The sequence below is a fragment of the Hyaena hyaena genome, unplaced genomic scaffold (assembly GCF_003009895.1).
Source record: "Hyaena hyaena isolate Hyena2069 unplaced genomic scaffold, ASM300989v1 scaffold_503, whole genome shotgun sequence".
NCBI classification, from domain to species: domain Eukaryota; kingdom Metazoa; phylum Chordata; class Mammalia; order Carnivora; family Hyaenidae; genus Hyaena; species Hyaena hyaena.
Window position 1 is genome coordinate 39,762 of NW_024081132.1, and position 16,003 is coordinate 55,764.

At 44.7% G+C, this 16,003-nt stretch overlaps 1 protein-coding gene across 7 annotated transcripts in view; it reads left to right on the forward strand.

The window, feature by feature from the left end:
* The window catches only part of MKNK1 (MAPK interacting serine/threonine kinase 1), a 41,670-nt gene that overhangs the window by 4,735 nt on the left and 20,932 nt on the right, over positions 1–16,003 (forward strand). For 6 of the 7 annotated variants that reach the window (XM_039254835.1, XM_039254833.1, XM_039254837.1 and 3 more), the window contains exons 2-5: positions 361–478; positions 5,078–5,248; positions 11,311–11,417; positions 13,812–13,913. In XM_039254835.1, the coding sequence (XP_039110766.1) occupies positions 5,085–5,248; positions 11,311–11,417; positions 13,812–13,913 (373 nt within the window). In that variant the 5' untranslated portion in view covers positions 361–478; positions 5,078–5,084. Of the gene's footprint in view, positions 1–360; positions 479–5,077; positions 5,249–11,310; positions 11,418–13,811; positions 13,914–16,003 lie in introns of those variants that run through there. The other variant, XM_039254839.1, reaches the window with a different exon arrangement.

Here is a 16,003-nt window from a genome sequence, read left to right on the forward strand (position 1 = left end):
CTATGAGGATTGAGGTAACTCATCTCAAACACTTAGCACAGTGCCCAGCACATAGTAGGTGCTCCATGAATGTCAGCTTTAATACCAATCATATTAACAATTATTATTGATGTCTAGTTAGCTATTCTTTTTATAGAAAGTATTTTTATTAGGGCCATTTTCCCTGCTGTCTGACTCTGACATTGTTGCCTTCTCTTTCTTTCCATTGCCTCATCAGGAAACTTTGAAATAATAGACTGTTCTACCACAGAGTTGCAAAGTGTAAAGACAGAAAGTGCCTATAGGAAAGAGTCAGGTAAAAGTCAGTGGCTCATTAGAAAATCTTACCTGACTTGTGTTTTCACCCACTTCTTTCCACAGTAAACAGGAACAGAGCAGCATACTTATTCCCTTTTGCACAGCCTTCAACAAAAGTGCTGAGGAAGACCCCTCCACCTCGCTTGCTGAGAAGTACAATAACCGTGTCTCTGGAAAAGTGGTACGTAATTTGGTTCTTCTTTCTCTCCAGTTTAAACCCCTTTGACCTTAACTTAAGCCATTTCATCTTGTTCCATTTTCCATAAATATGGAAAATTTCCTTCTGATTTTAAAGGCAAGATGAGATCAAGATTTTCTCATGAGAACCTTTTGTGTACTTAAAGCCAGAATCGAGTTAGGCCTCCTCTTCTCTTCTTGAGGCTAAGCAGCCTTGGTTTAAAACCTATTTTCCGTTGCTTGGATCACATTGGTCATGCTTTTTTCTTTTTTTCAGTTTTTCTATTTCTTGGCAGTGACCCAGACTGCTTAGTTTGCTAATAAAAGTCCAAATATAACAGTTTATGGGAAGGATAACTTCAGGTGTTTTCATTCACTCGTGAACATTTATTGAGTGTTTGCCCCATGCCAGGTCCTGTGCTGGGTGTAGGGTACCCAGAGAGGAATCAGACATAGTCTTCACCCTGTCCCTAGCTCACAGTCTAAGGGGAGGTGTGGGGAGGTGTATGATTCAATGTTACAGATGCTGTGATTCGATTATGCACAAGTGTGGAGGGCTGGAATTTGTTGAGGGCCATTAGGTAGAAACAGATCATCCATTTTGCCTGGACTGTAGGGTCAAGATTTCTATACGGGAGTGATAGGGCATAATGCAGAAAGCGTAGTCTGAAGCAAGGCTGTGGAGGCCCTGAGTGACAGCACAGGAGCTTAGTTATTCCAGCGGCAGTGGACACCCATTAGATGTTTTGGAGCAAGGAAGTAACAGACTCAAATTTGGGGTTTTGGACCAAGGACAGAGATACCACAAGCTTTAGTCTTATCGGTCCTCCATGGATGTTTTCATATTACTTGAAAGTAATATGATGGATCCCTTGTTTGTAGAATGTTTTTTTTTGCTCTAAAACTTCTATAGAAAAACTGGTTCTTAACTTGGGAAAAATTTCATTCCCCATGCAGGCAGGAAGTTTGTGAGGAATTGAGAGAGAATTGGTGCCCAGCCTATATAAGACCCAGTGGCAGGTTGATGTGTGTAGGTATGGTCTGACCACATTCATTTTTTCCCAGCCCTATCCCAGGCAGAGGTCCAGGAAGGAGGAGAGGGCTCCAGAGCTCATCAGGGTATTTGATAAGCCATGCTGAGAAGATTCAGGCAGTGTGAGAGTCAAAAGTTCTTTCTGAGGAGGAAAAGAGGTCCAGAGGAATTTGAAATGGTGTCAGAAGGAATCAGGGCTAACCAGACCCTTAGAATCCTGGGTCATGAATCTGAAAACCTCCAAATTCTATCTCTCTGCCTTTGCACTTTGCTATCAGTTTATTCCTTCTGGCAGCCCAGTTGTGGTTTACAGAGTGCTGTCCAGGGACACAGCTAATCTGGAGAAGCCATATCTCAAGCTAGAGTCATAACTGTAGCATTTATGGAGTGCCTACTCTATGCCAGCCATTGTGCCATGAACTTGAAACATGAACTCATTTAATTCTCACAACAAGCCTGTGACGTAGGTATTCCTGCCCCTGCTTTATAGATGATGACAGTGAAGCAGAAAGGTTAAGTATTATTTTTCCAAGGCAGCCTCATTAGTAAATGAGGAAGCCAGAATATGAATCTAGGCCCTAATGGCTTGAAAGCCCATGTACTTTCTGCCTCCCCAGCCCTTGAGTAGTTCCAGACAGCAGAATAACACAAAATCCATAAAGGAATTGTTTTTTACTATAAGCCTGCTAGAGGTGGAAATGAACAGAGGTGTGTTTGTGTACATGTGTGTATTGGAGGGAGGGGAAATAAACTGGGTTGGCAAACTCTGGCCTACACATCATATCTGGTTCACCACCTGTTTTGTATGGACTAAAGAATACTTCTTGCATTTTTAAATGGTTGGGGAAAAAATTCAAGAGAAGATTAATATTTGTGATGGGAAAATTATATAAAATCCAAATTTCAGCATCCATAAGTAAGGCTTCGCAGAATAGAGCCACAGTTGTTTATTTACATATCGTCTGTGGCTGCTTTCACTCTACAAAGGCAAAATTCAGTAGTCACAACAAAGACCATGTGACCCAGAAAGCCTAAAATATTTACTATCTGGTTCTTTGTAGAAAAAAATTGGTGGGTCGCTTGGGTGGTTTAGTTGGTTAAGCATCCAACTTCACCTCAGGTCATCATCTTATAGTTCATGAGTTCAAGCCCCGCTTCTGGCTTTATGCTGACAGCTCCGGGCCTGGAGCCTGCTTTAGATTCTGTGTCTTCCTCTTGCTTTCTGCCCCTCTTCTACTTGTGTGTGAGTGAGCATGCGCTCTCTCTCTCTCTCTCTCTCTCTCTTCCCACTCTCAAAAATAAATAAACATTTTTTTAAAAATTGGCCAACTCCTACTATAGGCAGCAAGAAGCAACCAATGGCAAGACTCAAGGCAAAGATTTGAAGTTCAGAGGTGGTCAAGGTTGTCCCCGGAGGTGTGGCCATAAGGAGAGAGTATAACCCAAGCTTCTTTGGGCCCTGGAAATAATTTCATTAGGCCACAGAGATTTGTTGGGGAATAAAAAGTATAATAGGAAGGATAATTGTATGTGCCAGCATTGTCTATTGGACAGTAAAGAAATATTTTATGTATGAAGTAACTTAGATATTTACTAGAGCCCTTTTTGTGTGCCAGATACTCTGTTAGATACTAGAAATACAAAGATGAAAAGGGATGTCCCTGCCTTTGAGGAGCTTATAGCCTAGTGGGCAAACCACAAATGCATGTCAATAGCCAACTCTGTATTCTCAGAGCATGCTGTGGATTTGATGAAATGCTTGATGAAGTAGAAAATAGCCAGGGACTGCTATACTTTGTAAAAACACTTTCAGTAATTTGTGAGGGGCCCTGAAGGATGAATAGGTCTTCTTTTCAAGAAGCAACGTACTAGGCTGAAGGAGAGTCTGACCATGTGAGTATTCGGAACAAGGAGGTTAGAGGAGGAAGAGACATTGGAAATGATTTAGAAACATTCTGTGGCTGGGCAGCTGGCAGGGTGAGATAATCTGATAGAGAAGAAGGGAGAAGAGGAAGGATGGGGGTTGGGACAAGTCCAGTTTGGGACACGTGATTTGAGGTAATGGTGAAACATCCGGCTTCCAGTTCAAAAACCGTTTTAGAAATGTTAGCATGGGGGCCCAGAAATCAGATTTAAACTGCATGGTCAGAGATGGCCAACAGACACATGAAACGATGCTCAGCATCCCTCTGCATCAGGGAAATACAAATCAAAACCACACTGAGATACCACCTCACGCCAGTCAGAGTGGCTAAAGTGAGCAAATCAGAGAACTCTAGATGCTGGCGAGGATGTGGAGAAATGGGCCCCCTCCTGCACTGTTGGTGGGAATGTAAACTGGTACAGCCCCTTTGGAAAACAGCGTGGAGGTTCCTCAGGAAACTAACAATAGAACTCCCCTATGACCCAGCAATAGCACTGCTAGGAATTTACCCAAGGGATACAGAAATGCTGATGCATAGGAGCACATGGACCCCAATGTTCATAGCAGCACTCTCCACAATAGCTAAAACATGGAAAGAGACTAAGTGTCCATCATCGGACGAATGGATCAAAAAGATGTGGTTTATCTACACCATGGAATACTACATGGCAATGAGAAACAATGAAATCTGGCCATGTGTAGCAACACGGATGGACCTTGAGGGTGTTATGCTGAGTGAAATAAGTCAGGCAGAGAAGGACAAATATCATATGTTTGCACGTATAGGAGGATTAGGAGGAACTTGACGGAGGAACAAGGGGGAGAAGAAGGGCGGAAATGGTGGGGGAAAGGGAGAGAGGCAAACCATGAGAGACTCTTGAATGCTGACAAAAACTGAGGACTGATGGATGTGGGGGGGAGGGGGGATGGGCATGGAGGAGGGCACTTGTGGGGAAGAGCACTGAGTGTTATGTGGAAACTAATTTGACAATAAACTATTTGTAAAAAAAAAAATAAACTGCATGGTCAGAGCTTTTCCACTGGGAAAAAGGGAAGTAGAGACTCATTTTGTAGAGCTTTGACACAGGATAGAGCCGCCAGTTTGAAAATAGCAGTGGGCATGTAGAAAATGACATCAGATGGAAAACTAGCAGTAATTATGCACTGAGCACAAAACCTTCCTCGTGTTTGTACCACCTGCTGCTCTCTGCATCCACTCATCTTTCTGGCTTCACTGCCTTCTGCCTGTGAGACCTAGACCTGGCCATTAAGAGATAGAGCCAGAACTCATTCATCCCTAACAATATGGGCGACAGAGAAGTGTCAGCTTTTACCTTCTGCGAGACGCTGCTCGGCAAACAGAGCTGTCCAGAGCTGTCATCCAGGCCCAGGTCTGGACCCCCACAGTGGAAACAGAATATGAAAACTTTTACTCAGACCCTTGCTAAATCTCCAAATGCTCCGTGTCCACACTTTCAAATGCTCAAATGTCTAATTTTAAAGATGAGAAATTTGTGACGGCCTTGTCTATATCCACTTACTGGTATAACACATAGGTTTGGGGAACATGTAGGGTGATCTTTATCTTCTTTAGTCATTGTAAAGAAGTCAGACATTTATATCTTTTCTGTTTCTGCTTTTTTAAGGATTTTCATGCCAGATGAAGCAAAAGCTAGTGGAGAACTGAAGAATGTGTGCTACCTCCAGAGGCTTTTGAAACGCTGCAGTAGCTGGAAGACGGCAGCCCTCTGTCAGGGGCCTTATTTCATTATTTCATCTCAGTTTACAGAGGATTTACTTCTCAGAAGCTGGGCAAGGTAAGATGGATGCACATTTCACTTAACCTTTCAGATTGCCTCGGGTTGAAATTACCTGATACTTCCAGAGGGAAGGGTGGGTCAGAGATTTTGGTATTTAGTGAGCAGCTAGCATTAACTGGACTGCCTGGCATGCCTCAGACAGTTACTTAGGCGGGACGAACACATTTCTGCCGGAATACAATGGCAGAGAAAGTCACAAGAAAAACCACGCAGTGAGTAAAACATATTTATTTGCTTTTAATTATAAAAGTAAAACAACCATACCATAAATAACAAAATCAAATAAAACAGAGATATGAAAAGTAAAGTTCTGTACCCACCTAATTTCATTTCTCAAAGTAACCATTGTTAATAATGGCTTGAGATGTAACTTTTTGTTTTTACGGTATACTATTTGTGACATATATTATGGTATTTTGAAGTGCTCTTTTTTTGTTATTGTTAATGTTTTATTTACTTTTGAGAGAGAGAGTGTGCCAGCAGGGGAGGGGCAGAGAGAGAGGGAGACAGGATCTGAAGCAGGCTCTGCGCTGAGAGCAGTGAATCCAATGTGGAGCTCGAACTCACAAACTGTGAGATCACGTCCTGAGCCAAAGTCAGACGCTCAACCAACTGAGCCACCCAGGTGCCCCTGAAGTGTTCTTAAATACCTGAGGCTTCATCATGCCTGGCAGGTTATAAATAATGCCTTCGTTGTAGATTGGGTCAGATGAGGGTTGGCTGAGCATAGTTTTAGTCTGATCTGTGAGCTTTTCTGCTCCTTTGCTGCTCTGTATCACCCTTCCTTACTGAAGCTTCCCAGTGGCCTCCCCCCATTCCCAACCAGCTTCCCTTCCTGAATTCTCCCCTTCTTTGGTGGTACCACCGCTCTTAGGGTTACCTGACTTTAGTTAATAAACATAGCTTCATAAACATACACTGAGGTTCTTCAGAGGGTAGTCATCTTTGACTCCTCCACCATCTCCAGTCGCTTGGCAGGACTAGGACCAGTTCTGCCTGCGCGGCTTCACCCCCTCGCCTCTTTCTCCATCTGTCCCCGCCTCGGTCACAGGCCTTCCTTGCCCACCTGCCTGCTGCAGCAGCCTCTCACCGCTCTCCCAGTCCCTGTCCAGCCTCCAGTCTGTTCTGCGTATCACAGCCACTTTCATGGCCCAGTCCCTCCCCACTGTTCACAAGTGTGCTCTGCTGACCTTGGGGGTTCTTTGAAACCTTTTCAGGGTATCTACAAGATCAAAACTATCTTCAGAATAGCACTAAGATGTTATTTGTGGTTACAAAGCAACAGTGGGTAGAACTGCTAGTGCCTGAGCATGAGTCCAGGCAGCAGTACGAAGTGTGCTAGCAGCCTCTGTATTCCTCATTGCTACACTCCCAGCTTTTTACAAAATGCCATTTAGTGAATCTCAGCTCTTGAGTACACATCTTTTTAATATTCCGGGTGACAGAATGGAAACGCCCACCAAGCACTTCCATGCCTGCTGACATACAGGGGTTGTCTCAAGGCAAAGCGCCTTTGGGATTGTTTACATTACAAGCTGAACTCTTCATTTTTACTTGAAAGAAGGACTGTGGCTTGGTGGGGCTGCAAGGTAGATAGGGACCTTGGAGGGTCTTGCTGGCCACGTTAATAAGCCTGTGTGATCTGACTTCAGCCTGCTCTTTTCAGCTTTTTATACTACCCTGCTCACACAAATCCAGTCCTTTACTCCTGCTTGCTTTTTCTAAAGCACATACTCCCTTTACCTGCTCTGCCCTTCCTTTGATCATTTCTTCCACCAGGAGATGCAGTGAGAGATCTGAACATTGCTTGTGATCCCAGAGTCAGAACAGAGGAGGAAGATGGGTCTGACTCCAGACCCTTTGCCTCTGGAAATCTTGCTGTCACAGTCCTGTTGGGTGCCTGTTGTGAATGACCACCCTGCTGGCACCCTGGGAGGCCTCACACTGCCCACTTCCACAGCAGTTGAATGAGAATCCGCGGTCTGCCTACTGCTGGCCAGCCTTGCAGCACACAGCACTCTTGGGGAAAACCTGTGAAATACCCTAGCCCCTTGGAATCACACTCCCAAACTGTCATCCAAGTGAGCTGATTTCACAGGTGGCTCTTTTCATCTGTCATGCGTTAAATTTGACTAGCTTCTGTTGGAGTGTACTTTTTCCTTGACCTTGTCTCCTATGTAGTAATGATCTATCAGAAACGAAATCAACCAACTAATAGGTCAGGTGGAAGAACGTAGCCTTGTACCTGATACCCGAACTGCCATGACATAATGTGGTTGGACTGGTTTGTAGCTCATTCTCCATAATATGCCAAAGTACAAAATACAAGGTTATCTCCAAGTAAGACAGAGAAACTTCTGATAAATCATATTTCAGATTAATGTAAGCATGTGGTGATAATGCCTTTGTATTTATGTAAGCTACAGCAGGGCTGCCCAGCCTTTTTGACATCAGAGCACACACAGAAAATGATATTGTTCAGCTCGGTGAGGGGATCAATACCTTATTCACAGCCCATCAGTAGGGAAGCTCTGTGCTAAGGTTTCTAAATAAAAGCATTTTTGTTGATGCCTGGCTAACTCTGACTGGCTACCCCTCCTGCCTTTCAGCATTAATGTTTAAATGTAATATTAATAATATTTAATATATGAAGTAATATTAAATATACTTATAATAATGTAATAGTTAAAAGCTTGAATTTTAAGCCAGTCTATCTAGATTTAGATCCTCGCTCTTCCACTTACTTAGCTTTGTGACAATGGGCAAATTAATTACTTAATCTCTTTGTAGCCCAATTTCTTCATCTGTAAAATGTAGATAATAATTATGCTTATTTCCTAGAAGTTGTGAAGATGAAATAAGTTAGGATATGTTAAATGTGGTGTTTGTAAAATGCTTGGGACGTTGCCTGGTATATGAAGAGCACCATGTGAGTGTGCGTGCAGCCACTAGTCATTGTGTGTGCAGTGGCTGCGAGTACTACTCCTTCAGGGACGCCGGTGTTCTGGGCTCCGGCTCCCCAGACCCATCCTTGCTGCCTCCTCCTTGGCCTCACATTTGTCAGTCTTGGCTCTTCCTTAAGAGTGTTCACCCCCTTCCTTTCATTTCCTCAAGTCTCCATTGTTTGGGGGCCTCCACCAGCTGGTGACTGCGAAGGCATCACTACGAATAACTGTACTTATCACCTTGTTCTCACCATTGTTCCTTCTCTGGAAAGCCCCTGTGACTGAAGGAAATAACTCTTACAGGGTGGGAAGAGGAGTGAACCAGAGACTCTGAAGAGAACCTTGAGTACTTGGGAGAGGAGCGTGAGCTAAATTTGCCGGGCTGAGTTAACCAGCAAAGTTGTGTTCTCAGGGGAGAAATGATCTTCTTTGGTATCACATAGTAGATGCAGGAGTTGGTCAGTTCTCTGAAGGTTCTGTCAAATCATGGAGAACCGATATGGTGATTTGGGGGACAGTGTGGCTCATAAGACTTTTTGGAGAAATGACAGTTCTTTCAGAGGCAGGCCTTGGAGTCACCTATGGGGAGAATGGAGATGATGAGTCCTTGCCTGTCAGGAACATCTGTTGCTATTGCAGTCTCACCTGGGTGAAACGCCTCAGCCCTTCCTCAGCTGCTCCGGGAGTTCTGATTCATGCTGACCGGCCATGATGCTTCTCTTCAGGCTTAGCACATTCTCTTTCTCGGTCTCTCTCCCCAGATCCCACCCTGGCCAGTTCCCACTCATCCCTCAGATGTCGGTTTAGCTATTCCTTCCTCTGGTTGCCAAGCTGAGTTTTATATCTATCTTCTGCTCCATGGCACCTGCTACTTCCTGTCACAAAGCACCTGTCCCACTCTATTGAAATTGTTTTGTACGTCAGTGGACTTAAAGTCCTAAGGGCAGAGACCGTGTCTTCTCTTGTATTCTCACTGGCTAGCACTGGACAGTCTGTAGGTACCCAGTAAATACGGTATTTGCTGAACGAGTAAGACAGCAGTGCTCTCACATCGTGTCTTCTTTGACCTTCACACAGCCTGGTGGTATGGGCAGCCTGGGCCTTACTCTGACCTCTTCTGGTACGTGAGGAAACGGATACTTAGTGAAGCCAAGCAAACTGCCAAGCGCACACAGAGCTGGACGGCCAGGATTGAGACTGATATCTCACAGGCTCAAATGCTCATTGCATCATATTGTCATACTGACTTTTACAGAATTTTTCCTTTTAAAAAAATTAGCATTTAAAGAAGATAAAAATTAAAATAGTATTCTATGTTGTTTTCCAGTATTAGAAAGAATAACATCTTCAGGGCACCAATATTCCTGAAATGTTTTTTCCTCACTGAATGTTGAATTTCAATACAGAGAAATCTACATATGGTTTTAAATATTCTATAATCAGATTCCAAATTGAAATGTGTGTCAGAGAAAACTTATTGTGTATTTTATTGAAAATAAAGCTTGGCTAAAACAATAAGAGCATTAAAAAGTAATACGCATCATTATATATAATTTAGAGAATGCTGAAAAATGTAAAGCAGAAAATAAAAATCACCCCATCACACAGAGAAAACTACTATATAGATTAGAAACGTCCTGGACTCGAAAGGTGGCACTGAGTTTGAACCCGTTAAACCACTCACAGATGTTTGATGTTTGGTAGATTGTTTAACCTCTGAGCCTCAGTTTCCTCACCTGAAATAATGGCGAAATATTTACCTTGCGGGATTATTGTAAGAATTAGAATTATTGTAATGTATGTAAAATACCTAGCATCATGCCTGGCACATACTACGTACCTTTTCAAATTGTGGAAGTGTTAACATTTTTGTGTATTTGTGTCTGATACTTCTACACACATGTGCACACAGTATGTCATTGGGTCATCACTGGCTTGCTGGAAAGGGCAGGTATTATTTTAAAACCTATCCCATTGATGAGGAGACTGAGGCTCTAAAAGGCAGAGTAGCTTGGCATAGCCTTGGTATGTCTGGTAATCTCTGAGCCAGGACCCTCACCTTGGTCTCCTGATGCCAAGCTCACGTCCTTCCCTGTCAACAGTGCGCGTCTCCTCCAGCTCCACCTCTACCAGTACGCAAATGGCAGACCACCAAGCTCTGACCAATGGCAAGGTAGGGGCTAGAGGCAGTGGAAGTACTTGGAGCCTACCCACAAGCTGGAGTCTGAAAACTTAAAGGAAATACTCACTTTCTTCTCTAAAATAACACACACGCTGCCCAATCCTATAGCAGATACCAGACTTCTGGCTACAAAGGCAAGAACCTCCTGGGTCATGGAGGTTTTTCTCACAGGGAGTTTGTCAGAGAACTCATAGAATGGAACAGCCTGACGCTGCATTGTCTGTAGGGCAGAGGTGTGCTCACATTTCTTTTAGCGTGTGTCCTGGTTACTTAAAGGGCCTGGGTGACATGCATGCACCTGACACTAAGAGTGTGCATCATTTCGTATCATTTCACTTCAGAGCACATTTTCTGATAGCTGATAGGTATCTGACGCTGTGCCGCAGATGATGAACAGGCAATAGTCGTGGCCTTTAGGAGCACTGGGGAGAGCTCAAGGCTGTCAGTGCTCAGCACCAAATGCTGTCAGTGCTCTCGTAGAACTTCTAGCAGGGTGTTTGGGAGCAGAGGAGGAGCACTATTAGTTCTGTGCAGTAATACGATCTGTTTGCCTGGTGCCTGATATCCAAAGTGTTTGTACAAACTGAGCTCATTCAAAGGAGCACAGGCTTCTGAGCCGGGTTTTGGTGGCTGAGAGGATGTTGGGGGCCAAGGGAAGGAGGTGAGCCAGGGACCAGCGTGATTGTGGAGCCTTACACCATGAGGAAGCTTTCATTTAATGATTGCACCATTAATAAATTAAGGACCACAGCCCCTGCTAGTGGGCTGTGACAAAATAGAGTTTATGGACAGGCTCCAGATGGGGACCTATCAACCCCTTGATAAGATTAGGACACCTCCTCCCTCCCTGTATAAACAGGGAAGTTAAACATGTTTTGTTTTGTTTTGTTTTTTTACTTCACTGTCTTCCTACATTTTTTTTTTCTTCCTAGTTTCAAAAACAACTCTCCTTCAACAAGTTCTGTTTCCAAGGAAAGTGTTAACCATTTGTCCCTTCTGGCGTACCCTCTTCCATTGAAATCCATGCAGAATAGTCCAGGTACTCTATCTTTGTGTGTGTGAAGCCATAAAATCTAATATTGAGTATGCAGCAGTGCTCAGAGGTATGATTCTTCCACAAGAGGCTCCCTCAGCCCTGCTGTGGTAAAAACCAAGTGTAAATTGCCGCGAACAGGGTTTTCTAGCTAGAGTCGTAAGTATGTGTGAGCATCCCCTGTGAATTATAATGCTGCCAGCTCTCTTGCTGCTCCTCTGCATTGCCTGCCTTTCGGCTGTTTTGCTTGTCTGCAGGCCCTCCATCAGAGTGCAGGCAGGGGAAGGAGAAAGAAGTGAATCCAAAGTCGGGCCGCTCTGCGCTTGCCTCGCAGCACTGATGAGAACATGGATGGGGACAAGAACTGACACTGGACTGCACACGAGGGCAGGGCGAGAGGGACAGCAGTCCCTCCTCCTCAGCCTGCTGTTGCCAAGGCCAGTGCCCCTCCCTGGGCTCCTGAAGAGCCCCCTATGTTTTATTTCTGTAGCATTTCTCACTGTGTTGGGCAGCTTTTTCCCTTTCATTTACCTTGGGGAGGGTGGATATTGGGTACTGTGCTGATTCAAGTTGGATTCTTTGAATTCATAGCTAGTTGCAGTCCCCAGATTTATCTTGTGCTTGAAGCTATTGGCCAGAGTACTATTTTGAGATCCTCTATGGACTCCTTTTATCCATGTGTTTATCTCTTCTCTAAAGAATCATTGGGGGCACCTGGTGGCTGAGTCATTTGAGTGTCTGACTTCAGCTCAGGTCATGATCTCACAGTTCCTGAGTTCAAGCCCCTATTGGGCTTGGTGCTGTCAGTGCAGAGCCTGCTTTGGATCCTCTGTCCCCTTCTCTCTACCCTGCCCTGCTTGCCCTCTCTCTCTCTCTCAAAAATAAATAAACATTAAAAAAATTTTTTTAAATAAAGTATAATTGAAAATCTGCTGTCATCAGATCCAAAAACGGGAGGAAGAATTCACTCAAACTGGGCTATCAGACACTCGGCTGCCTAACCGTGCTTTCTGGGCTGTCGTGTCGACAAGTGCCATCGCTCTGCTTCCTCTTAATGGCTGTTGTGCCCCTGCTTCTGAGAACAGTGTATAGATGTACATTGGCTCTAATCAATCTTCTGAGCAGACTTGCCATTTCTCTGACCGTGTTCAGCCAGGGTCCTCCAAGAAGAAAGCGGGCCTTTCCCCTCAATGGGCAAAGGGCCAGCTTCCATTTCAAAATCTCTTAGAAAAAAAAAATCCAACAAGCCAAGAGCCTGTGTTTATTGAAGGTTGGTCTAAAAGTCTCTCACACTGAATGCCCCACCAGCACCCGAGCGCCTCTATTTTAGAAGGATGTAAAGGTTTAATCACCCTGGTGGGGATTTAGACCCAGAGACTTCAGAGAAATCTTATTATTTCTAACTGCAGGCAAAGAGTATTAAGGCTTCACTCTGCATCAGGGGCATGACATGTTCTATAAGTAATTTATCTTTAACAGGGGAAGGCCCTTACTAGAGTGTCTTAGAAACAGTGCCGTGATTGGGCCCTGGTTCCCTGTGCCCCCTTTCTCTTTCTCCTTGCGTCTCCTGCTTATTCTTTCTGTCCCCACCCTTTCCTGCCCAGTGTGTCCAGTGTCGAAATGCCTGCCTCACACATCCTCCCTTGAACATGGGGAGCCTCCCTTTAACCTGCTGGTCAGAGAGAGATAATAATGTTTTTGCAATAAATGACCTCATCCAGCAGCCTGATACAGGCCTATCGACTGCAGACTTCTGAATGGACCCTAAATGCAAAATGCATCCTCTCAAATAAGGAGCTGAGGGGAAGGGGAGGGTGTGCTCAGGGCTCCACAGATACTTTGCTCTTAGACATGAAGTGATTTAGGGCCATCCTCAACCCCACCCCCTGCCCTGTTGTACCTCCAGCGGCTGCTCCACCAAAGGCCTGTGGATCTAGGTGCACATCCACTCAGATGTTACTGTGCATATGGTTTCATTTGCATGGGACCCTCCCAAGCCCATGCCCTTGCTTAGCTCCTTGGGTCCTGCCTTTCTGGTGCTGAGGCAGGAGGACATCACAGGTGGGACTCTACTTATGGATTCATTATTTTTGTTGGGAACTATAGTTTGACTGATGGCGATCTAAATCCATGTGCTAATGAGCTTGGTTAAAACAGGCTCTGCGATCCTCTTTTAATCTAGCCTGTCTATCTGATTTTCTTTCCACAGTTAATGATCTCCTATAATGGCTTTGCCTTTAGTTTTGGCTCGTGGGTCAAACAAATCAATAGTCCACACAGATATTTAAAAACCATCAGTGTAAAGCTCCTGGGTCCCCTCCCCCCACTTTTTTTCCCTTCTGGGTGAACTTATGGCTTGATCAGTACAATGATGTTTTCCCTACATCTCTTTTCTCCCAGAGATGGGCAGCAGTGGGCCCCTTCCTGTTGCAGAAGGTGACAAGAGGAAAAAGAAGAAGCGGAAGGCCCGGGCCACTGACTGCTTGCCAGGGAAGTTTGAAGGTTGGTCACACAACTCAGATTCGGGCCTGTGACTCTACCATATGGCATTCTGGTAGCCCATGGATCTAGGTTAGAGCATGCATCATGTGAGAGCTGGCTCCTGCTTATCTGTGCAGTAGGGATGAAAAATGGGATGGCAGAGCTCTCTCGGATGGTGTACTCTGAATGCTTTCAGCACTTCATCAGGGGACGGGACGATCAACCTGTCAGACTTGTATACGGAGTGAGATGACCTGGTGTGTTTCAGCCCTTTTCTGATGTGATCTTTACCCCAGCTTGTTCCTCAGGGGTTTGCTGAGAGGTAGAACAACCATGTAAGAGGACGAGAGAACACCTAGGGCCACAGCTCCAGATGAAAGTTAAATCTTCGATTGGGGCGCCTGGGTGGCTTAGTCGTTTAAGCGTCCAACTTTCGCTTAGGTCATGATCTCGCGGTTCGTGGGTTCGAGCCCCGCGTCGGGCTCTGTGCTGACTGCCAGCTCAGAGCCTGGAGCCTATTTCGGAGTCTGTGTCTCCCTCTCTCTCTGACACTCCCCTGCTCACGCTCTCTCTCTCTCTCCCTCTCCTAGAAATAAATAAAAATATTAAAAAAAAAAAAAGTTAAATCTTCGATAAGCAGAGGGTGTGACTTCTAGCGATTGCAGCTACTTGGGCTGGATGAGTTTGACTCCATCTTAAGAGTTCATGCCATGTTCAGGGGACCTGACGTTGGGTCATCAAAGATTTTGCTTGTGAGGCACAGACTCAATGCTGGCCCTGTTATCGCTGGACCTGTGATGGGATGAAGTGAATCACTGAACACTTCTGCAAGGGACTGAATGGAGTGACACCCCCTCCCTTCATTTATTGTGTTTCTTTCATCGTGAGACCTGAAATAGCTTCACCTCATGGGCCCTCTTTCCAATGTTGCAGATGCTCTGGTGAATTGATTGTTTTGTACAGTGACTCTAATAATAGGCCCTTTTATGGGTCAGGAATATTTGGACTTCCAACCACCACCTATCCTGACATGCATGAAAGGCTAATGCCAAAGTATCCATTGGGAGAGAAGCATGTTATTTAAAATACTTACAAACAGCAGTGTGCATGCTTATAAGTAGTCACAAGACCAAACTGTGATGGACCCAGGAAGGTACTTACTGTACGGTTTGTCTTTAACTTAAAGAGCAGACATATGTGTATAGGAGGGGCACGGGGATGGATAAAAGCCTCAAGGTTTTTAGAAAAATTTCCAAATCAACAGATCTTACCCTTTCGGTAAACATGAGAGTATTTCCTGTTATTTGAGGACGGCTTGTGCAATTATAGGCTTCTCATGCTAAGAGTGATAAAATCTAATTTCATGGTTTAGAAGTGTTCTGCTCACCTTGTGGGTTTAAATGCTAGGCTGCCTTGAGAGGAGAAAAAACCTGAAGAATGGAGGTCAAGGGAGGAGGAGGTCAGCTCAGCAGAGGCCACGATGGAGCTGTGGCTTCCTTAGGAAGGGGCTCAGAAAGTTTGTGCTATTTGTGAGCCTGGGCAGGTTACCTGTATGTTCTTTCAACCCAGGCCTATTCCTCTGCTAGAACCGCCCTGACTCAGCACCCTAAAAACCTCGAGGCATCTGTTTGCATCCTACTTCTGTATCCTGTTTCCTGTGGGTGATTTCCGGAAACTTCTCAGAAACCTCCAGTGACTTCTGTGTGTGGTGTGAAATAAAACAGTGCTTTATTTCCCTTTGTATCACCAGTGCCTAGCACAGAGCTAGGCACAGAGCAGGTGCTCAACAAATGAGTAAAGGAATGAATGATGTCCATTCGAATCACACTCCTTCTATCAGGATCCCCCGGTTTCCCTAAACAGATTTAACCTTTCCCTCCCCTTGTTCTTTTTCACTGTGTCTTGTCCCTTTATAATAGTACTTACCACTGCCTGGTTTATTCTGGGGTCATTTGTTTATATGACTGTCTTCCCCACTGGACTGTGACCCTCAAAGGGCAGGGACTATTTGTCACTCTGTCCCTACTATGAGTTTAATATGTCATCTGGCACACAGTAGATGCTCAGAAGGTGTGAGCTGCTTTCACTGAGCTCATCTCTAAAATGAGGAA